This window comes from Macrotis lagotis, chromosome 7, assembly GCF_037893015.1.
Source record: "Macrotis lagotis isolate mMagLag1 chromosome 7, bilby.v1.9.chrom.fasta, whole genome shotgun sequence".
Classification (NCBI taxonomy): domain Eukaryota; kingdom Metazoa; phylum Chordata; class Mammalia; order Peramelemorphia; family Peramelidae; genus Macrotis; species Macrotis lagotis.
The window spans coordinates 217,238,108-217,262,931 of NC_133664.1; the positions used below are offsets into that span (position 1 = coordinate 217,238,108).

Genomic DNA, 24,824 nt, shown 5'->3' on the forward strand with positions numbered 1-24,824 from the left:
CATATTGTCATTTTTTTTTGCAAATGGGGTTAAGTGGCTTTCCCAAGGCCACACCACTAGGTAATTATTATTAAGTGTCTGAGACCAGATTTGAACCCAGGTACTCCTGACTCCAAAGCCAGCGCTCTATCCACTGTGCCACCTAGCTGCCCCAATTTTGTCATTTTTTGATGTAATTATCTGCTGTTTCTGTATTTTGTTATTTGACCCACTGTCTTTCAAATATTATTCTTTATTTGCATTCATGAGTTTTCAGAGAGTTCTATTTTTCCTAAAGTTGTATTAAGGACTAAAACTTAGGGGTTTTTTTTTTGCTAGTTTTCTATAAATTTTGAAAATTCATAATTAAGATTTTTAATAAGCATAGTTTTACTCCATAATCTTTTTAAATATTTGAGTAATTTTTTCATCTTAATATTTAATTATTATGCCATTTGGTTCAAATAATAAATATTATTTATTTACGTGTCCTTATTTGAGTACAATAGAATGTCCATGCTTAGTTCTTTTAACCATATATGCCTCCTTAAAAAAGTTTCCTTAATCACAGTAAATTCTGCTCCAACTCTATTTTAACTGATTCTTTATGTTTTAAATGTGTTTTTCATGACATATTTTTGGATTATTACCACTCTACTCTCTTTTGTGTGTTAAATCAATCCATTTGTTTTTACTATTATGATTATTCACTATATTTCCTTATCCCTCTTATACTTTCTCTCTCTCCCCTTTATGCCCTTCTTTGCTTTCTGAAGGAGGAGAAAGTTGAAATCTGAGTATCATTTGTGATTTCTAATGACTCCTATCTTTGGTTTTTATATTTTCTTTCTCTCGTTTAAATTCAGTCCTTGGAAATTGATGTTTATTTTTTTTTTTGTTTTACTCCCAATTTTTCCCTTGTATTTATTCACTTCCAATTTTATTGTATCTTTCCATTTTTCTGTTTTCATTTCCTTGTTGAATTTCGTATATTTGTACAGCAAACTGTGTTTTCAGACCTCCTTTATTCAGTTTAAGATGTGATTAAATTCCTCCTCTTACTTTCTTACATCTTTTCATTTCTTTTACCCATTTTTTAGCCAGCAAAACTAAATAAAGCCACACCTAGTCCCTTAGTTTTTTATTATTCTTTAATTCTATCACCCTTGGAATCAGGACACAGAACCTTCCTTGACCTCCTGAAGAATATAAAAATAATGATAAAATAAAATAAAGATTAATTCTTGCTCAATGATCTCTGTTACATATGTAATTTTTGTATGATTTCAGTCCGTTTCATAGACAAAAGCAACTGAATTTGTGTATTTTAGCCTCAAATTCAAGAAAAGATAGGTGAGGCAGTGGTGAGCTATACCTCACCTCAGATTGCACAGCCCCTCATAGATTGGGTTGAGTGCATACAATAAGCACATGCCTGTTGCTGTTTCTCTGTATGTCACTGGTATAATATTTGTAGGTCCTTTGAATATATATGCACATTTTCTATAGTCTAGAGAATGCATTTCGTTTATGTGTATAAGGTATTTAGTATTGTTGATCTTGATTTTAACTCCTGGATGTACCACTGAATTCACCAAATTTTCCTCACTGAAGGGGGCAGGCATAGGCTACTTCTCTTAGACTCAAACAGTACAAATCCTGACTCTGATAATGTTCATGTCATAATGTTCATGCCCAGTGCGTCTTACTGCTCTTTATATATATTCTGTGCTACAAATGCTTTGGTCTACTTGCCTTGCCTACATGTTCTTACCTCATTTTTGCTCTCTGAGATATTACCTGTTTCCCCCTCCCCCCCTTCTATATCTCCCTGATCATCTCATCTCTACCCTTTAAAAACTCACCTTCTCAGCTGAGTTGCTGTCTTCCTTAAGGAGTCCAATCAGTTTTTGGGGAAGTGTCATCCTCCAAATAAATGCCTTCACTTGAACCGGAGGAGTGGGATGGAAAAAAAAAGAGTCATGGTTTGTTTTTTTGTCCTGTTTCTTTTGTGTTGGTGGGGTTTTTTTTTTGTTTTTTGTTTGGTATATCCAGTCCTTAGCATAGTGCATGGGAACAGTATAAATGCAAAATAAATGCTAATTGGTTGACTTAGCACAGATCTACAAGAATATTGTAGATGGTGACCCTTTTATCAGTTGGCATTCAGACACCAAGGATCATAGGTTTTAACTGTTTGTTGAATGTACCTATTGTCTCAACCATTATTTTATCAACAAATATATCATAGATATTTTTCAATTTCTTTGCTAAAATCTAAGTTCACACTTATTCCACAGTATTCTAGTGTTCCTTCAGTTGAGTAACCTTTCAGGAAAGATAAAAACAGCGATCTCGGCTTTTTGAAATCACTGCTTCATTTTTTTTTAGATGTTTGGTAACCTTTCATAGTACATTTTATTTATTTTATCAGAAATTGATATCAAGTTTACTGGCCTATAATTTATAGACTTCATTTTCCATTTATCTGAGAATTAGGACATCTCTAGTACTATCTTGATATAGTCAAGTATGTGAAATACTAAAGTACTTCTGGTTAAAGGTCATCAGCTAATTAAAATAATTTTAATTGAATGTTATCTCAGTTTAGGCTGTCAGACTAAGAGTGGCTCAGTGAATAGAGGACTGGCCTTGGAGTCAGGAGGACATAAGTTCAAATTTGACCTCAGATGCTTGACTCTTACTAACTGTGTGACCTTGGGCAAGTCACTTAACTCTGATTGCCTCACATCCACGGCCATCTTTGGTTGTCCCGATTTATTTCTGGCCATTGGACCCAGTTGCTCTGGAAGAAAAAGTGAGGCTGGTGACTTAGCACAGCCCCCCTCACTCAAATCCAATTCATGCGCTTGTCATGGCATCACCTCACTGATGTTGTGGGCTTCTTCAAAAATGGACAAAAAAGAACTGTTTTTTTATATAATTAATACTTGTTATACTATAAATTAATTTTTTGTAATGTCTACTATGGCAGCAGAGAGACAAGGCCAAAATAAACAATAGTGTTGTTTTTTTCTTGATATTCCATAGAAGACTTGAGATTAAAAGAATAGACTCATTTAAACTCTAAAATTAGAGAACAAACTCCCATTTTCTAAATGTAAAAAGCTCTTCAAATGTAACACATTTAAAAATAAATTCGTAAAATTCATTTTAATTTTGGCAGTTTTGCATTGAAGTATTTATATTATGCTCATGATTAGGTTTTTTTTTTTTACTATACTATATATCTCTAGAGTCACTTTATTGGAAAGTGAAATCTCTTAATCTTTTTCATGTTCCTCCTCTATCTGGGTTTATTTTTAAAATTGTTTTGATTGGCTCATTTTAGCAATATTTCCTTTCCTCCTTGCATTCTTAAAATCACCCGTCCCAAATTACCAGTCACTTTTGTTACTGTTGTTCAGTCATTTTTCAATTGTGTCTGACTCTTTTTATGACCTCATTAGGGTAACGACCCCTTATTTTCTTGGCAAAAATACTGGAATGGTTTGCCATGTCTGTCTCCAGCTCATTTTACAGATGAGGAAACTTACACATATACCCAAGATCACACAGAGTATGAGACCAGATTTTAACTCAGGAACATGAGTCATCGTGACTGCAAGCCCAGTATACTTACCTGACACCTTAAAAATTTCCCTGCAGAAATAAAAAAAAGATAATCTTAGTGGCTAAACACTATCAGAAGAATGAAATATCTTCTTAGTTCTTTGGACACACTTATTCTAAAACCATCATTTAAAAAAATGCTATATCTTTTTGATTTTTGAGTTCTTTAGGAGCATAATTTAGGTGGTCCAGTGGATAGAGTGTCAAGCCCTTTAGTAAGGAAGACTCATCTTCCTGAGTTCAGTCTAACCTTAAACACCTACTTGCTGTGTGACCCTAAGCAAGTCATTTAACTCTATCAGTTTTCTCTTCTGTAAAATGAGCTGGAGAAGGAAATGGCAAATCTTTCCAGTATTTGCCAAGAAAACCCCACAGGGTTTGTTGGACACAACTGAAAAATAAACAAGAAAAGGTACATAATCATAAAAAGCTAAATCAGTATGTGAAGGAAGTGAATTCCTAATATAACACTAAATTTCATAATTGTAAATTATAATTTCATATTTAAGTAGAACAAAAGCATAAGAAGTCTCAAAAATGTGGTTAGAGAACTGACCTGTGTCAAGAAAACCTGGGTTCAAGCTACTCTGCTATCACTTTGCCATTTTATGACTGAACAAGTCATTTAAATTTCTCTGTGTTCTTGGACAATTCTCTTAAGACTAAGGAGGCCACCAACACAGAATAGTGTTGGGCAATGTTCATTACCCAACCTTCATTACATTGATTAAATCACAGGTTAAAAAAAGATAAACCCAAAACAGATTATTCAGGATCTCATTATGCCCATGTCATATTTCTTCTATATTTATGATTTTTGTTCTCTTCATAGCCTTTAGTAGTCCTTTACTTGACTCTCCTCCCTCCCCAAACTTGGACCTATGGCTAACCATTTCAATTCATCATATTCCTTGACCCCTTTCTCTTAATCACCATTCTTATCTTGCCAGACTCCAATGCTAGTTTATCTCTCATATACTACTGAAAAAAATGCTGGAGGGAGTCAACTACATTTTCAATCTGGCTATTTGACAAGTTTTCATTTTTCAAACTTCCCATAAGACCCAATTCATACGCCTTCTTGAGAGGAGACCTGGCCTCATATTTTTCAGAGAAAATAAAATCTCATTCATTTAAGACGACTCATTTCATATACCATTTCAAAAACCTTTGAATCATGTCCCATTCTCTCATCTTTTACTGGTCTACCACCAAAGCCAGCCCCTTCTACTTATACCCTGAATCCATTTTCTCCATCAGACTGCCTCCCAACCCCAAATTATCTAACCTGACTTCCATCTTACCTCATTTATTGTTTTTTTCTGAAATTTTGAATCCTATTCATATTTTCCTACCCTTATTAAAAAAATCCCTTACTTGAGCTTACCCCCTTTCATCTAGCTTTCTATCATCCCTTTTACACAGTTTTAGCAAAAGCTGTTTGTTCTGTCATTTCACTTGTCACACCCGTGTATTCCACTTTATGATTTCTTAACTCTGCTCACTTCAAAGTTATCAGTGGTTTTTAAAAATTATATTTTTAATTAAATTAACTAATTTAATTAAAAATTATATTTTTTGAATCAACAAAGATATGCCTCCCTTTTCTTCTTTCTCCTTTTTCTTCTAAACTATCCCTCCCCCATCAAGAATTAAAGAAAAACTTTCATTGATATAAACATGTATGTATAGACCAAAACCCCCCCAGATTTCTACATTGACCATATCCAGAATAAATCTATGCTTCATTAAGTCCATATTTCTCTCAGAATGGCATAACATCACGCCATCAGAGAACCACTCCTGAACCTTCTTTAATTAGATTTCTGGGGCAACTAGGTGGCACATTGAATAGAGCCCTGGTCCTGGAGTCAGGAGGATCTGAGTTCAAATTTGACCTCAGACACTTGATAATTACCTAGCTATGTGACCTTGGGCAAGTCATTTAACCCCATTGCCTTGCAAAAACCCCCCAACAAATGTCTAATTAGATTTCCTCAGGTTTCAAAGAGAACACATGTATCTCTTCCCTTAATGAAAAAGTAAGCATTTTATTCTTACTTAGTTCTTTGGGAAGTGATTGTTTTTTAGTATGAGGAATTGGGATTAAGGAAAGAAATACATAAGAGAAAGTTTTTAAAAAGTGAATGTAGTGTTCATCAGATTCTGAAGGGTTTTGTTATGTTTTGTTTTGTTTTGTTTTTCTTCCTCTGGATGGGGATAGCATTGTCCAAACTCAGTCTAATAGGGTTGTCCCAGCTCTCTGAACTGCTGAGAGGAGCTGCATCCATCAAGGTTGAACAACTCACAATGTTGTTGTTAATGTGTAGAATGTTCTCTTGATTCTGCTCCCTTTGCTCAGCATCAAATCCTGTAATTCATTCCATCCCTCTCTAGAGTCCAACTATTTATGGTTTGTTATGGAACAAATAGTATTCCATAATATTCATATACCATAACTTGTTCAACCATTCTCCAGTTGATCGTCATCCCCTCAAATTCCAATTCTTTGCCACTATAGAAAAGAGATTGCTAATGAATATTTTTGGAGGTGATCATTTTAATTGCTAAATCCAAAGATCTTTTCTCAGTCCTCATTCTTCTTCTCAGTCCTCATTCTTCTTGATCTTTGGATAACAATTATTATTGTTGACTATCTTCTCCTGCATACCTTACCCTCTTTGGTTTTTCGTTACATCATGCTTTGTAATGGTCCTTCTACCTATTTACCTGCTCCTTTGCAGGGTAACCATTGATAATCTTCCTTCTAATTCTATGTGTATCATAAAGTTTTGTCTTGGGTCTTTTTTTCCCCCTCTACGCATTCTCTGTGACCTCATTAGCTTACATGAGTGCAAATATTTTCTCTAAGCCAATGACTCCTAGATATATCCATATTACAACCTTAGCTGAGTTCTAATTCAATGTCTTCTCTTCCCATTAGCCATTTCCAACTATTTTTCTCTGTTTGGCATTTCAAAATGGATGTGATCAAAAATCATTATCTTTTATCCCCCCCTCCCCCCCACAACCCACTTCTTCAGAATTTCACTATTACTTTTAAGGGCACCCATTTTCCTAGTGATCTAGGTTCATGGTCTTGGTATTATTCTTGATAAATGAATAATTAAATAAACAATTATTTATCAATTACCCTTGATTCTGATTTCTCTCATCTCTTATAGTCAACCCCTTAATGTCTTTTCTTGGATGCCACACTCCTTACCACCTTTTGTTTGTAATATTGTGGTCTCTTACTAATTGATCTCTCTGTCCATCTATATAGCTGCTAAAATTATATTTCTGTTATAAAACTAACCCATGAGTGAACTATACATGTAGAACTAACCTCTGCTCATGAAGCTCCAGTGGATTCTTATTTCCTCAAAAATCAGTTTTATTCTCCTGATATTTAAAACTCTAAGCAGTCTGAATTCAACTTAAATTTCCAGACTCGGCATTAGTTATTTCCTATTCTACACACTATGGTCCAGCCAAAGTAGTAGTGTTGATGCCATTGTTGTACGGACTGTTTCCCATTTCTAAAATGTACTCCCTCTTTTTTTCTTCTGCCTTTTAGAATCTCATTTCCTTTAAAGCTTAACTCACATGTCTCCTACATGAATTCTTTTTAGTCCTTAACTGAACTACTAGTACTTCTTCTTCTAAGTTACCTTGCTTATATATTCTACTCAAATGTATATAATTATCTCCTTCAAGAAAATGTAAACTCTCTTAAGACCAATGACTGTTTCATTTTATCTTTGTCTTACCTTTGTTATTCAGTCATTTAGTCATGCCTAAGTTCAATTGAGAAGTAGTTAGAATGTATGTATGCATGTATATTTGTATGACAAAAATACATACAGTATATAATAAAATATATTAGGCATATATTATATGGGTATGACCCTATGGACTACACCAGCATAATCTATAGATTAGGTAATACTATCAATAATCTATAAAATTTCTACAGTTGCTACCTAATATAATTGGCAACCTCTGTGAGTTTGGTCTTAAAATAGTAGTTAAATATGTTAACCTTCAGAGTTTATCCTAATAAAGGACAGGCATTATCCTTTAGAAATTTTCCTCAAGAAAGAGGAAAAACTGAATTAGGTTAACATACATGTTTATTAATATCTCTAAGTTTGCTGGATATGCAGGTGTGCCTTGGGGTGGGGCTGTGCCACTTGACTAGAAAACTGGACCTCCAAAATTTAGCCTTGGAAAGGATTTTTTAAATAATTTGATCATCAGAAGGCAGAATCTGAAAAAGCTACTTCTGCTCTCAATGTAGGACTGGGTAGATATCAGACATACCTCCAAGGAGATATTTCCAGGAGGACCTGTGTTCTGGTGAATAAATGGAGCACTTGGAGATCTTGATGGAGTACTTGTCTCCTTTGTCATCCTTGTCTCCTTTGTCATCCTTGTCTCCTTTGTCATCCTTTGTCATCCTTGTCTCCTGTCCTTCCAACACTTGCCTAGGGAAGATTGAGGGAGTTCAGAAGTGGGAATCAACAGGACATTCCAGGAGGGATGGCTCCTCCTAAAGATCCCAGGATCTTTCAGCCTTATCAGTTTTACTAAGTCCTCAACAAAGCAATATGAGTTTTGCTAAGACCTCCACAAAGCAATGTGAATTTTATCTTTCCTGGATGTTGGTGTCATCTAGTGACCATTAATGGGGATTAGAGGTCATCAACATGTAGTCTATTCTGTTTTATATATATATATATATATATATTTTTATTATATAATAATATATGTACATTTTTATATGTATCACTCATACATTTTAACTACTTCTCAATTGAAGTATTCTCCAGTGTTAACCATTCTGGAACCAATTACATGCTTGATTGAAGAAGAAAAAGCTTGGTAGGAATTTATACACCTCTATTTAACAGAGAAATTATTTATTGATTTTCTCAGTTTATACTGATAGGTACAGTAGAATGGGTTTATACTTGCAATGGGAAATAATTAGGTTGATCTTAAAAAGGAATTCTTAACTTTAAGAATATAAATTATTTTCAGAATCAGTCTAGTCCAAAGAATTGCCTCTAGTTCTTTGTATCCCTGGGTTTTCATAATTATTTCTGGTTTTTGAAAAAAGATGAACCATATTTAATCAGTGAAGAAACTTTGGTAAATGAAATGGTAACCATGAACTGAGATAGGTACAAATATTTATATATACATATACATATACATATACATATACATATACATATACATATACATATACATATACATATACATATACATATACATATACATATATATATATATATAATTCAGAAGAGTTGCCAGTTTGTTTCAAGATTTGTTGTGTAAATTATATATATATGTGTACATATATATATAAATACATATAGCTGCATCTATATCTATATATATCTATATTTTATTTATATTATACACATTTCAGATAAGTATCTCTTATTGAGCTTGCTAAAACTGCAAAGTTAGCACTGCTCCATCTTGTAAATAGCTTTCTCATGTCTCAGAAGTAGACTGAGGATTTAAATTATTAAGAAGTAGACTGAGGATTTAAATTATTATATAAAGAGTCAGATTGATATCTTTCATGCATTATTTTTTCACATAGGTAAATAGATAATTTTAGTTATTGTTGTTGTCCTTACCATTGTTTTCAAAGACGATCAGTGACATTGGGCATTGTATGAACTGGATTTAAGTGAGGCACAAAGTCTTCAGCCTCATTCTTTTTTCCCCAAATCATCAGAGTCTAATGGCAGGAGGATGACCTTGGCATCTTTGATGTCAGACCAAACTGTGTTTCATAGTGCCTGATTCAGCTGCCTTCATGCCTGCTGGAATAAACTATTCTCATTCATTCATTTTGTTGAGGAAAATCTTCACTTGGGAAAGTCAGGTTTGAGTAATGACAAGTTGTTAAATCTAATTTCGGACTGATTATAGTCATATTTAAATTTAATTTCTCTTTGAATATTTTATTTTTGAATGCAGTATTTGTAGATTGTGTGCCCTGGAATGCCATTAAATTTTTTCTTTTATTTCTGTGAGGATATACTGGAAAGAAATGTTCAGTGTTATTCTGATGTGACACATTGGATTATCTTTAGTTAGTGAAGAAGATTCTTTAGATATCTCTGAATTGGTGCTTGAATGAAACTTCTCTAATTTTAGGATTTTCATCATTTGCTAATTTGCATGTCTTTTAATTACCTTTTTTATGCAGAAAATCTAGTTGTTATATTTAGACAAATGACTTGCTGTTTCTCTCCTTATATTAGTTCTTATTGATTTACACTTATGTGTTCTAAGTTTGGGGTTTTTGTTTTGTTTTTGTTTTTTACTTTTAAGTTTATAAAAAGTACTTCTTCCCCCAGGCCCCCCAAAAGTCTTGCATGCCTTCATGGTGATCCTAATTCTATATTAACAAAATGTGAGTTTGTGGAAGGTCTGAAAAAACCTTTAACAGAACTAGACTAGAATTTTTGGATAATTTTAAATAGGGCTCTTCCATAAGTATATTTACTTTCAAAAATGAAAATGAAAATAAATAATAAATAAAAGAAAACCAATATGGCAGATTTGCTCCAGTTAATAATGATTGCAAATTCAATAATTTTCTAATACGGTATGCACAAACAAAACAACCTTGATTTTTTTAACCTTTCTAGGCCTTATACAAAAAATAAGGCATTTGAACTAGGCAACCTCTAATGTCCCTTCTACCTTTAAATATGTGATCCTGTGAAACAAGACACGTTGAATCTTCATTTGGGCCTTACCTGCCATTATCAACTGATGGCACAGATGAATTGTTTCGTTATGCTGCTTGTTCTCTTAACCTTTGAGAGTTAAATGTATTGCATTATTTATTTTTCAAAATCATTTATTTTTTTAAGTGTAATACTCAATTTTGGAAGCACAGACACATCATACAGTTTATTCAGGATAGTAGTAGCATTTCAAGAATGCTTTCTGGAATAATTTCTTCTCAGGACATTACATAATTTTCTTAGGAAATACTATATTTCCCCATGTATGTACCCCTTTTTGAATAATTTGGGGTGTAAAAACTGGGAGCATCTTATACAGTGGTTGTAGATTTTTTTTACTTCCATTTCCTGTTTTTTTTGTGCTTGTTGTCTTTGTGCTCATGGCTTCCCATTAGGTACCAGTATATTAGGTTACATTTTGCTACATTCTGCCAGAAATGTCTCAGAAAAGATTTTCATACAGTGCTGAATTCAGGTAATAAGTGATCTAGTTTTCAAAAGTAAATGAAAATCGTGCTGCTTGAAGATAAGTTTGGTCTTGCTCCAATTGAGCAAACAATCCAAGACTGGCTCTGGGAAGAAGAAACCTTACTGAAAATGCCAGGGCAAAAGAAGGCCATGTGAGGCAAAGCAGTCAAATGGCATGATATAAAGAAGGAATTGAACATATGTATTGAAGAGCAAAAGGCAATTGGAATTCCTGTTTCCACAAAGATGGATCAGCAGAAGGTCAGAAGAATTGCTGATGAAAAAAGAAGTGACTGATTTCAAGGGACACTATTGGTACTTCAGGTTCATAAAACAGAATGGACTAAGCCTGCATCCATGCTCCAGAGTTGCCCAAAAGATGCCTGAAAGCTATGAGCAAAAGCTCCTTGAATTTCATGATGTGTAAAACTTGAGTTCAATAACTTTATGTAATACTTTTGTTTTCAAATTTTGGGCTTTCAAAATAAGGTGCATCTCATACATGTGAGTGTCATGGGGAAATATGGTATGTTATTCATCTTTTTCTATGTATATAAACCTCTGGCAGATTTTCTAACAGGTCACAAAGATTTCTAATATGGATTGGTCATTTGGGTATCAGACTAGCTAGGCCCTATGTGAGGTTCATTACTAGATTCATGGGAATCATAAGTTCAAAGCTAGAAGTTTCTTACAAGAGTGAAATAACTCAGAATAGTTACATAAAATCTTGACATTTTCAACAATAAAATTTAAAGTTCACTGCCTTAAATTTTATTTACTTTATGGATAATAAATTTGAAGAGAAAATCCATTAATCTAAAGGGTCTTAATTATATGTACCAAGAAATATAATAGAGACAATTTAATTAATGAAAATACAAATACAAAAATCCAGAAGGAATTATTGACTGGAAAGATGGACATCTCTGGGACAGGAAAATTTAAGCAAAGGCACAGATTTGGAAAAATTGAGGTTATGTTCAGGAAACAGGTTTGGTTGAAGCTTAAAGTCCATGAAGTGGAGGAAAAAGGGTTAAATAAAGGTTGCAATTTCTTGTCATAGGCCTTTGGTCTATGCCAAAGAGTTTTAATATTCAGTAGTTCCAGAGTAATCTTATTAATATTATACATAAGGATCAATCAGGGAATGGTTTGGGATTGAGGGTGAGAGTAAAGGTGAATGGAACCATTCAAAGAATTTAGCTATAAACCAGGTGAATAGTGATATATATTAGATTAATGGCAGTGGAATGAATTAAAGAGAGTACTGGTGACATCATCCAAAGTGCTTTAAAAATACTATATTTGAAGCTCACAGAAGAGGAAACAGATGAAACAGATAGGGATTAAGTGACTAAAGAACTTTTTAGGAAACAGATGAAACTGGGATTAAGTGACTAAAGAAATTTTAGGGATTATACTACTCTCCATTTAAAAAAATTTTTACAAGTAATTGTAATTGTCAAGTATCCCTCTACCTCCTTCACCCAGAGAGCCATCCCATATAGCATAGGATATTTTTGTAAAGGAAAAAGAGGAAGAGAAAGAATAGATTAAGATATCAAAAAATTCTGAAAAATGTTTACAGTGTAATGAATCCATTAACTTTCCACCTGAAGCACATTTGTTCTTTTTAATTTTCATTCACCTTACCTTGTTTTGTATTTCTTTCCACTTACTGTAGTCATTGTCTATGTTTCCTTGATTTGACTTCATTCTGCATCAGGATTATGTAAATTTGATACTTCTCAGTATGCAATTTATTTGTCATTTCTTACATTACAATCATACCACAGTTTGGCCATTCTCCAGTTGATGGACAAAAACTTTGTTTACAATTCTTTGGTGTTCCATACAGTGATGCAATAAATATTTTGCCATGTATGAAAATTCTTTTAAAACAATAGTTTATTAATTGGTCTCCTTTGCATTTTAAGCCTAGTTGTGAAATCTCTAGATGAAAAAAAATATGGACATTATTGCTTTCCAAAATTGCAGTGTACTAATTGCCTATCTTTCTACAACTCCTTGACTTCTGATCATAGACATATATGTAGATACATACATATGTGAATACAGTACTTTCCATATCTCCCTCCAAGAAGTACCATTTCATTCAAGGCCTTAAACAAGAAATGAATATTTAATTATTGTTTGTGAACTGTTCCATTCTTAGTGTGCTTTAAAATGTAAATTTTGAGGTGGGGGGAAACAGCATCCTATATCCCCACTTAAAAGTACATGTTTTAAAATGCAAACTCCTACTAAAATTACCCAGAAAAATCACTTCTTGGCCTTTTGGCTAAGATCAAGTGTAAAATTACCCAGAAAACCAGTCATATAATACATCTAACATTTGGAAAAGGGAGTTGGAAAATAATATGAGGTGTAGTTAGCAGGAGATAATTATTAAGATACCTTCAGAGATTTTATCTAGATCCAGGTGAATCAAGTACTATGAGGAGTGGTAGTCTCTTAATTTTGAATGTATTTGTTAGTTTGGGCCCCAAATAACATCTAGCAAAAGTTAATTTCTCTTTGTGGAAAAAAAAAAAGATGCACAGGAATCACAATACAGAGTGAGATTGCAAGTTAAGTTTCAGAAGGAAAATTTATACCTTTTTTCATATAAATTTTAAGTTAACAGTTGGGAAAAAGTCATCAGCAAATGATATTTGGAACAAAGCTGTTCTGAAACCTAGAAACATTAATGTTAGCACTATATACTACTATACAATAGTTCTTAACTGTGAGAGAATACTCAATATGCATTTTGGAAGAATATTAGTTTAGGTAATGACTTAGAACTGAAATTTATTTTAATATATTCATTCATCTTGTGAAACAATTTCAATATACCTACAAATGTTTCTATAATTAGTAATATTTATAAATTGGTATTTTCATAAAGGTAATATGCATTTAAAATGTACTATTCTATTCTATTACGTCATATATCATATGGAAAGTTAGGGTTGTCATAGCTAGGCACTTTGTCAATGGGATTACTGGGTTTGAATCCTAGCTCTGTCATCTACTACCTAATTTGTGACTTTGGAAAGGTTATTTTCCTTCTCTTATGTCTCAGTTTTCTCCTCTATACATGAAGTTGAACTTAAAGAAAGAATAAAGAATTTTCCACTTCTGAATCTGTCATTCCATGTATATGATTTTTTTTCTCTTGAAATGTGACTAAAAAAAATGATCATCTAACCTTTGCAGTGATAAGACTTCCAACTTTAGTGATGCTGGTCAATACAGATCATCTTTGGTAACTCTTGTCAGAGAAGGACTAACTGAGATGGCAAAGTAGTAGAAACGCAGTGTATCACTCACCACTGAAAGACAAAAGCTTTCTACCACAAGACTCAGCCAGATATAGACAGATACAAATACTCTCCTTGGAGAAGAATCTTGTGACTCAGCACTCCAGGAGAAAGAAAAGGACAAGGACCATAATAAAATTATTCCTATCAAGTCCCTAGAGGAGAGAAAATAGAGAATTTAATGTCCTAACTTAGGAGCTGAACCTCAGCAGTTGCTGCTCCAATCCAAATTTCCCAGCCCCCCCCCCCCCCCCCCCCAGGCAAAGAAGCATGGTAGCATAGTAGTAAGATAACTACAATTTCAATCTAAGGATCCTAGAGGGAACCTCTGAGACTCAACCTCAAGTAAGAAGCAGAGTCTCACTTGTGAGCTTAGTGGTGCAGTAGGTAAAGTGTCAGTCCTGAAGTCAGGACTTGAGTTCCCATTTGGCCTCAGTAGCTGTGTAACCTTGCACAAGTCAGGGCAAGAGGGTTTGCCTCACATCCAGTGGCATCTCCAGATGTCCTGCTTCATATCTGTCCACTGGATGCAGCGAGGCTGATGACTTAGCACAGCACCCCCCCCCCCCCCCCCCAATCCAATACACTTGCTTGTCATGGCACCACCTCCTTGATGTCATGGTCTTCACTGAGACAAACATCAACTGAAGGCAGTGAGAGAGCTCCTATCTTTATTTTGATTTTCCTGAAGTTAGCAAAGTCGTTCCAATTCTAATTCAGGCCAGGAAGGAAGAACTGTTAATCCTTATGAGGAAAGAAACACAGATTCTTTGGTATTCTAAAAATATTCCCTGGAAAAAGAAAAACTCCCAGGCAGAAAGTACCTAGCCTCCAAAGTGAGATAATTATGATCTCTGACCCAGAGGAAGGGAGATCTAGGATCTTAAACTCAACTTTCAAGGAAAGAATTCTTTCCTTAGAATTAAGTCAAGCCATGAAGCATTTAGGATCAACTATGCTAAGTTTTGAGAATATCAAGAAAGGTTTTAAAAAAAATCTGATCACAAAGATAGAAAAAAATACAATACAAATAGAAAATAAATACAATAATATAGGATAAAGTAGAGATAATTCTCAGAGGGAAGGCAATTGCATTAAGGGTAATTGGATGGATACATATGTGTGTATGTGTGTGTATATATATATATACACACACACATACATATATATCTATATATATCCAATATCTTGCGAAAGGTGAGATTTTACCTGGGTCTTGAAGGAAGTCAGGGGAACCAGGTGGCAGAAAGGAGGAGAGAGAAGGACTGAACAAATTGTGGCCTATGAATATAATGTAACATTACTGTCCTATTAGAAAATAAAAAAAAAACAACTTTGAGAGAAACTAGGAAGATGAAGAATGGATGTAGAATAAAGTGAGTGGAACCAGGAGAATAATTAATACTTTAATTCTGTACAAAAATGAATAGTTTTGGTTTAACAAACTTTATAGCTACTTGGGAAGAGAACAGATGGTAATGAGGACAGTCATAGTGGGTAGCACATACAGTAGTATATCCACTTTCCAGTTAAAGGTTCAGAGACCCTCAGGGTTCAGCCTTATAGATCATTGAGACAAAGATACCAAAGAGAGACTGTCCTATTATCTATAGAAGGTAAACTGAGAGTGTTTTCTAAGTACTATATTAAGGAAGGAGAAATGTGGAGCCAGGGAAGTAAGAAACAATCTCACAGTACAATTCCAGCAAGAGGTTTAATTTGGGGACCGAGCCTATAACATCAAACTGCTTTTCACTTCATATATTTTCAATTTTTTCTTTTTTAAAAAGGGAAATGCCACTACAAAACACAAGTATATTATTAGTAATGACAGGGCTCAATTATAAACAAAGCTATTTCATTAATAAAATAATTTGTCTTTAAAGAAAACTGCATTGTTTTGTAATTGTAATCACTGTATTTATTTACCTGACTATATCACAACTCAATTGTGATATTTTTAAAATAAAGGAATAATTTCAACTTTTTCATGAACCAATGTGAACAAGGAAGAAAACTTTGCCTATGAATACACCAAAAACATGAAAAATACTTAGAATCATTTTCAGTGAACAAGTGATAAAGCAAAGGTTTGGAAAATATTTTGTCTCACCATTATGACTGTTTCAAAAATCATTGCAGGTATGTGAAAAATAAATTATTAATTTTAAAATTTTTTCTTTTTTTACAGGCAATAGAATAGTAAAAAGCACCATCTCAGCTGTTTATGCAATATTCAAATAAAATTAGAAAAAATTATATATATATATATATATATATATATGACTATCAGGTTTATGCTATGCATCATATTTATTATATATGCTATATTGTTTCATAAGAATTATATTCTGTTTCTATATACTTGATTGGTTTATAAATACCAGAATTATCTGTTTGCTCTTTTATTCTCTTTTGGCATAATATGTACCCTGAATAATATAAATTTTGAAGAAACTCTAAATACAAACCAGCATACATTAAGCATAAGGCAATAATTATATTTACTGACTTGCCCAATGTGGAACTTTAAGCTTTTCTTTTTTCGATAATTTTTACCTTTAGAGTATTTTTATTAAGGATAAGGAATCAGATATGGATTAGATTTTCAATTTCATTGGTATAGGGGGCCCTCATCTGAGGAATTCCCTCTACTAATGCTGTTTGGCATAGTTCTCTACTTAGATTTTTTTGTTTGTTTTTTGGGGGGAGGTTATTACAAGGAAATGGGGTTAAGTGACTTGCCCAAGGTCACACAGCTAGGTAATTATTAAGAGTCTGAGGTTGGATTTGAACTCAGGTCCTCCTGACTCCAGGGCCAGTGCTCTATCCATTATGCCACCTAGCTGCCCCCCCCCCCTACAATTTTTATAAAATTTCCTGATGCACTGAAAGATTAGTGAATTCCCCAGAGCCATACTATCATATGTCAATAATGAAACTTGAACCCTTGACCTACTGGCTCCAAGACTGGCTCTTTAGACACTACATCATATGACCTCTCTTTGATTTTCATTAAAACATGTTTAAATTAACTGCAGAACAGTGTCATGTGTATTTTTTAACATTACTACAGAAATCATATTGTTAAAGTAAACATAATCTTCCCCCCAATAAAGAAAAACTTCAAGAAAAATAAAATGAGAAAAAAAAGTGTGCTTCAGTTTGTATTCAGATACCTTCAGCTCTGTCTTTGTGATGGATAGTGTTCTTTATCATTAGTCCATCAGAGAAATTACTTTAGTATTTATTTTCCAGTTTCTATTGATAGCTATATTTCCTTCCATTCTGTTCCACCCCACCCTCATTTATTCTATTCTTTCACCTACATCCCTCCATCCCCTTTCTCCCATCCCTATCGTCTCCTATTTTCATCTAGGTTAAGATAGATTTCTTTGTCTAATTGATTGTGTATGTTTTTTTTCTCTCTGGGTCGCTTCCAATGAGAGGGAACGGCTCACTCATTCCCCTTCACCTTCCCCCCTTCCACTTAATTGCAAAAATGTTTTCTTGCATCTTTTATGTAAAATAACTTAGCCCATTCTACTTCTCCTTTCCCTTTCTCCCAGTACATTCCTTTCTTACCTTTTAACTCCATCTTTATAATATATCTTTGTATTCAGCTCCCTTTTATTACTAATTGCCCTAATAAATGAGAAGGTTGGTATGAATTTATAGTCTCATCTTTCCATGCAGTTCAGCATCATTAAGTCTTTCATAATTTGCCCTTCTTGTCCACCCTCTTTTATGTTTCATATAAGTCCATCCTTGAAGGTCAAACTTTTTGTTCAGCTCTGGTCATTTCATCAGGAGTTTGAAAGCCCTATAATTTCATTGAATGTCCATCTTTTTCTCTGAAAGAGTATGTTCATTTTTTCTGGGTGGTTGATTCTTGGTTGAAATTCAAACTCTTTTGCCTTCTGAGATAATCATATTGTGCAAGCCTTCCGAGCCCTTAATGTAGAAGCTACTAAATCTTGTGTTATCCTGACTGTGCTCCACAGTATTTGAATTGTTTCTTTCTGGTTGCTTGTAATATTCTTTTTGACTTGGAAGTTCTTGAATTTGGATATAATATTCCTGGGAGTTTTTATTTTATCTTTTTCAGGAGGAAATTGATGGATTCCCTCAATTTCTATTTCACTCTCTGCTTCTAGGATCTCAGGGAAATTTTCCTGGAGCATTTCTTGAAAAATGAAGTCTAGGTTCTTTTCCTGGTCATGACTTTTGAATAGCCCAGTAATTTTGAAATTATCTCTCTGTATCTGTTTTCCATGTCAGCTGTTTTTCCAATGAGATATTTCATTCACATTTTCTTCATTCCTTTGGTTTTTCATTCCTTTCATTTTGTTTGTTTCTTGATTTCTCATTAAGTCATCAGCTTCTCATAGCTCCATTCTACATTTGAAGTAGTTGTTTTCTTCAGAGAGCTTTCTTTAGCTCCTTTTCCATCTGGTCAGTTCTGCTTTTTTTTAAGGCATTTTTTTTTCTTATTGACCTTTTGGACTGCTTTTTCCATTTGACCTAAACTGGTTTTTAAGATGTTATTTTTTCAGGTTTTTTTTTTGTTATTCCTTCATCAAGCTGTTGTCTTGGTTTTCATGAATTTTCCTGCATCACTCTCATTTCTATTTCCAATTTTCCCCCTACTTGCTTTTCAAAATAGTTTTTGAGCTCTTTCATAGGCTGAGCCCAATTCATATTTCTCTTGGAGGCTTTGGATTCAACAGCTTTGATTTCTCATTTCAGGGTGTATTTTGATCCTCAGTGGCACCAAAGTAATTGTCTATGGTTGGATTTTTTACCCTCTGTTTGCTCATTTCCCCAGCCTATGACTTGATTTTATCTCTTTGTTAAGATAGAGGACACACCCTGTCCCAAGCTTTTGAGGAACTTTGCAGTAGTTTTTAGGGACACCCCACAGGAATTTCAGTTCCTTCAATGTCTTATGAAAAGTTCCGCCTGCTCTTCTGACCTGTGCTTTGGTCTGTGGATGACCACAAGCACTCTCCGTTGACCTGGAGCTGTGAGGAGTCCTACCTCAGAGTTCAGACCTCTAGTCTCCCTCGACCCCATTACTGTCCTTGGGCTGAATGCTCTGGAAGCAGTTGCTAGTGGCTCAATGAGCCTGTTCCTGTTTTCTGGGCCAGGTCTGTGCTGAAGCCTGAACTGGATTCATACTCACTCTAGTGCTATAGAGTTTTCCTGCTGAACTTTCAAGTTGTCCTTGACAGTCCCTGTGCTGAGAGGTTTGGAAACTGCTGCTGCTGCCAGGGACCCAGATGTCCAATGGGCTGGTCCTGTATGGCTGGAGCCAGTTCGCTCAGGCACAACCTGGTGTAAGAGACCTTTCCTGTAGATCATTCAAATTGTCTTAGACTGGAAAATCACTTCATTTAGTCTTTCTCTGGGTTCCATCACTCTAGAATTTGGTTAGAGGCATATTTGGAGGTAGAAGTATAGAAGTATTTGGAGTAGTCTGGGGGATAGCTCATGGGAATTCCTGTCTTCACTTTGCCAACTTGACTCTGCCCCCCCGTGTCATATATAAAGTGGATATTCTACAAAGTTCTTTGAAATACATATATATCAATCAAGGAGCCTAAGTAGAGAATAATGGTTAAGTTAATAAGCTTTTGACAGATGTAGGTGAATTCTACAGAGGAGAGGGTTTGGTAGAAACCTGTATTGGCCATGAATTTGAAATTCCACCTGGATATTCAGTTTGAAATGTTTAATAAAGATTTGTGGATGGAATATTGAAATTCAGGAGAGATATTGGGGATGGATAGATAAAATTGCAAAACAGATGAATAGAGATTCTAGCAAGCCTCAGGGAGTTAATTAGATCACTGTTAAAGTGTGTTTGTGTGTGTGTGTGTGTGTGTGTGTGTGTGTGTGTGTGTGTGTTTGTGTTTATCAGCACAACTCACAGTTAAGGGGCATGATATGGATGATAAATCTATAGATTAGATGGGCACCTCACAAGAAGGAGATTGAAGGGGACATGTTATAGGATTGTAGCACCTAACAAAGGGATCCTGATCACAGACCAAAACACAAGCCAGGAGAGTAATAAACATACTTCTTCTTTGAACATATAGCTTTGCAAGAACTGAAAACTAAGAGACCTCAGAATTAGCTCTGAAAACAGCAACATGAAAAATCTGAAGCTTAGGACACCCTAGAAGCAAAGCCCATAGCATAAAATTGCAAATCAAGAAATCGACTGGAAAAAGAGAAGGGAAAAAAAAGAAACTGACCAGAGAAAGTTACTGTGGTAACAGGGCTAAAGTAAACACAATCTCAGAAGAGGGTTTGCATGCAAATTTATTGCTTGTCCTAAAAAAATTGGTGTCAGGACCCAAAAAAAGCCCTGGGAGAGTTCAAAAAGGATTTTAAAAATCCAAAGAGAAGTGCGAAAAAATTAGGAAAAGAAATGGTATCAACTTGGTAAAGGAAGCAAAAAAAGAAATGCAAAATCATGTAGAAAACTTAATTGAAGAAAGCAATTCCTTAAGAAGTCCATTTGGCTAAAGGAAAAAGAAAAGTGCAAAAGTTGAAGAAAATCCTTAAAAATTATAATTCGGTGAGTAGAAGCTAATGGCTTCATGAGACACAGGACTCAATCAAACAAAATCAAAAGAATAAAAAATGAAGAAAAGCAATAAGGAAAGAAACTGCATCATACTATGTACAATGAAGCAATTACTATTACTAAACATATTTGTGTCAAATGGCATTAAATAGCACCCAGGTTTTTAAAGAAGTTAATTGGTGACTAGAGGAATAGATAGCTACACCTGGGAAGGATCTCAACTTTCTTTCAGAACTAGATAACTCTAACCATAAAATAAACAAGAAAAAAGTTAAGAAGAGGAATAGTATTTTAGAAAAGTTAGATATGATGTCTGTATCTCCATTCAGTTTTCTCCAGAAGTATGAGAAAAAGTCATTTCTATGTGGCACCTACATCAAAAATTGAGCAAATATATTAGGATACAAAAATCTTTTCAGACCATAGAGCAATAAAAATCCATCAAGTGCCATGCAAATGTCAACTGAAAATTAATTGGAAACCATACAATCTAATCTTACAGAATGAGTGAGTCAAAGAACATAGAAGTCAAATGACAACAATGAGACACCATACTACAATTTATGGGATGCAGCCAAGCTGTACTTAGGGGGAAATTTATATCTCTAAATGTTTACATAAATAAAGAACAGATCAATGAATTGAACATTGAAATAAAAAAGAAATTCAGAAAGAACAAATCAAAAATCGGATATTAAATATCAAATTGGAAATCTTAAAAATCAAAGGAGAGCATAATAAAATTGAAGGAAAATAATGAGTTCTGAACTGGTTTTAATAACAAATCCAATAAAATAAACCATTGATTACTTTGATTTCAAAAAAACTCAATTACCAGTTTCAAATGTGAAAAAGGTGAATTTACCAATAAATGAAATTAAAGCAGCAATTAGAAAATAGTTTGTTTAATTGTATGCTAATTAATCTGATATCGATTGAATTGGACGAATGTTCACCCAGGTTAATAAATGTGGAAATAGAATATTTAAATAACTCTATCTTTGAAAAAGAAATAGAACAAGCCATGATTGAATTCTCTAAGGAAAAATCCCCAACACCAGATGAATTCAAAAGTGAATTGTACCCTAGATCTAAACAACAATTCCAATACTATATAAACTATTTGGAAAAATAGGTTAAGAAAGAGTTCTACCTAATTATTATTATAATTATTTTAATTTTTTGCATAACATTTTTATATAATAGATCTTTTTTTGTTTTGTTTTGTTTTTTAGATTTTGGCAAGGCAATGGGGTTAAGTGGCTTGCCCAAGGCCACACAGCTAGGTAATAAGTGTCTGAGGTTGGATTTGAACTCAGGTACTCCTGACTCCAGGGCCGGTGCTGTAGCCACTGCACCACCTAGCCATCCCTAGACCCATTTTCCAAATGAATACAAAAATTTTAAATAAAATGCTAGCAAGGAGATTACACTAATATACTACAAGGATCATACCCTAAAGCCAGATAGGATTTTTAAAAAATATTTTATTTTTTCAAATTACATACAAAGAGTTTTCAGCTATCATCTTACTGTAAAATTTAGAATTCCACATTTTTCTACCTTCTCCCTTTCCTCCTCTCTCCCAATAACTGTGAGTAATTTCATGTAGATTATACATATACAATCATGTTTAATTTCCATTTAGTCATGTTGTGAAAGAAAAATTAAAACTAAAAGGGAAAGCATAAGAAAGAAAAAATATAAAACAAATTAAAAACTTGAAAATAGTGTGCTTTGGTCTGTATTTAGATTCCACAGTGTTTTTCCCCCCTGGATGTGGATAGTATTTCCATCACAAATCTTTTATTGCTGTCCTTGATCACTGAGCTTCTGCTAGAAGCTAAGTTCAGTATAATTAATCATCACATAATGTGTAGAATGTTCTCCTGGTTCTGCTCATTTTACTCAGCATCTGTATGATCTTGCAAGTCTTCAGGATTTTCTGAAGACAAATTGCTGGGAACAATAATACTAACCTGTTTGTTCAGCTATTCCCCGAATTGATAGGCATCGTCTCAATTTCCAATTCTTAGCTACAACAAAAAGAGCTCCTATAAATATTTTTGGTTCATAAGCATCTTTCCCCCTTTTTCAATGATCTCTTTGAGATACAGATGTAATGGTGGTATTGCTGCATTGAAGGTTATGCACAGTTTTTATTGACCTTTGGGCATAGCTCCAAATTGCTCTCCAGAACAAGTCCATCAGTGCATTAGTGTCTCAGTTTTTCCACATCCTCTCCAACAAGTTTTTCCACATCCTGTCCAATATTGATCATTTTCCTTTTTTGTCATTTTAGCCAATCTGATAGGTGTGAGGTGATACCGCAGAATTGTTTTAATTCATATTTCTTTAATCAATAATGATTTTTTCATGACTATAGATAGCTTTAATTTCTTCATCTGAAAACTGCCTATTTAAATTCTTTAAATTTATTAATTGGAAATGAATTGTATTCTTATAAATTTGACTCAGTTCTTCATTTTAAATATGAGTCCTTTATTAGAAACAGCAGCTGTGAAAATTGTTTGCCAGCTTTCTGCATTCCTTCTAGTCTTGGTTGCATTGGTTTTATTTGTGCATAAACTTTTTAATTTAATGTTATAAAATTATTCATTTTGCATTTTATAATGCTCTTTGTTTCTTGCTTGGTCATATTCTTCTCCCCCTCCTTAAATCTTTTTTCCCCCCTCTCTTTAAATCTTACAGATAAAACTATTCTATGGCTTATGGTGTCATCCTTTATTGCCTAATCCTGTATCCATTTGGGTTTGTTTGTTTATTTATTTGGATTTTGCAAGGCAAAGGCAATGGGGTTAAGTGGCTTGTCCAAGGCTACAACAGCTAGGTAATTATTATGTGTTGGAGGCTGGATTTGAACTCAGGTACTCTGTGCTCTATTCACTGTGCCACCTAGCTGCCCCTCCATTTGGGTTTATTAAACAATAGATTACTGTAGTCATTTATTTCTATTTCTTTTGTATCTAATCTGTTCCATTGATCCAGAAGTTTTGATGCTTGCTGTTCTATAATATAGTTTTAGATCTGGTATAACTAGACTTTGCATTTTTCATTAATTCCTTGTTATTCTTGACCTTTTGTTTCTTGAATTTTGTTTTTTTCTAGCTCTGTAAAATAATTTTTTGGTAACTTGTTTGGTTTGAAATTTGATTCTTAACAACAGGGAAAAAGTTATTCATAGGGTGAACATAGTTTTAAACCAGAATTTTTAGAAAGAAAATTTCAAGTCAGTGTATTCAGTGGGTTAGTGATTATAGTTTAATAATATAAAAAATAGTTGAAATGTGTGTGTGGAATTTATATTTCTTGATTTAAGATTTTGTATCTATCCATCTTGATCTTTTGATTCATTATATATTAATAAAATGTACATATGATAGTATCTTTAATCTTTATTTTCCTTCTTACCTAACTGTTTAAAAAGTTTTTGGTAACAGAATTTTTAAAAATGTTTTCACTATTTAACATTTTTATGCCAGATTTTTCTCTTCTAATATAGAAAGCTTTAATTCTTTTTTGGGGGGGGAGAGAATTGATGAGAGAAGAATAGAAGCTATAGGAAAGGAACTAAACAAATAAAACACTAGAAATGTACAATATTTTAACTCTTTCTTTTCCCATTTCAGTTATTTAGAAAAGTACGAGAAAGTTCATCACTTTGGGGAAGATGATGATGAGGTACCACCAGGCAATCCAAAGCCTCAACTTCCTATTGGTGCAATTCCATCTTCCTATAATTACCAGCAACACAGTGTGTCAGGTAAACAATATCAGCAAGAAAAATGTTACAGTAGCATATGTAATGCATTACTGTATTTTGCATGAAGATTTTAGGTACATGTAATCTTCTAGATATATATACCACATATGGTATATATATACCTCATATATACCTATATGGTCAAAGTTTCTAAGAATCCTATTTTTTTGTTGATAGTATATTGATAGAAATGAGTTTAGTGGAACTTTATTATAATAGTTTATATTTCTGTAGCACTTTACAAAATTACA

General features: G+C 33.7%; 1 protein-coding gene and 1 long non-coding RNA gene across 4 annotated transcripts in view; one reads left to right on the forward strand and one right to left on the reverse strand.

Annotated features, from left to right (window-relative positions):
- ARID2 (AT-rich interaction domain 2) overlaps window positions 1-24,824 on the forward strand; it is a 244,139-nt gene that overhangs the window by 106,991 nt on the left and 112,324 nt on the right. For all 3 annotated transcript variants that reach the window (XM_074194881.1, XM_074194883.1, XM_074194882.1), the window contains one exon: window positions 24,440-24,573. In XM_074194881.1, coding sequence (XP_074050982.1) covers window positions 24,440-24,573 — 134 coding nt within the window. The remainder of the gene's footprint in view (window positions 1-24,439; window positions 24,574-24,824) is intronic.
- LOC141493470 (uncharacterized) lies at window positions 1,139-4,996 on the reverse strand. The gene is made up of 3 exons (XR_012470224.1): window positions 4,917-4,996; window positions 1,845-1,924; window positions 1,139-1,178 (listed from the first exon to the last, which is right to left on the reverse strand). It is a non-coding gene; the product is annotated as an uncharacterized LOC141493470 (long non-coding RNA).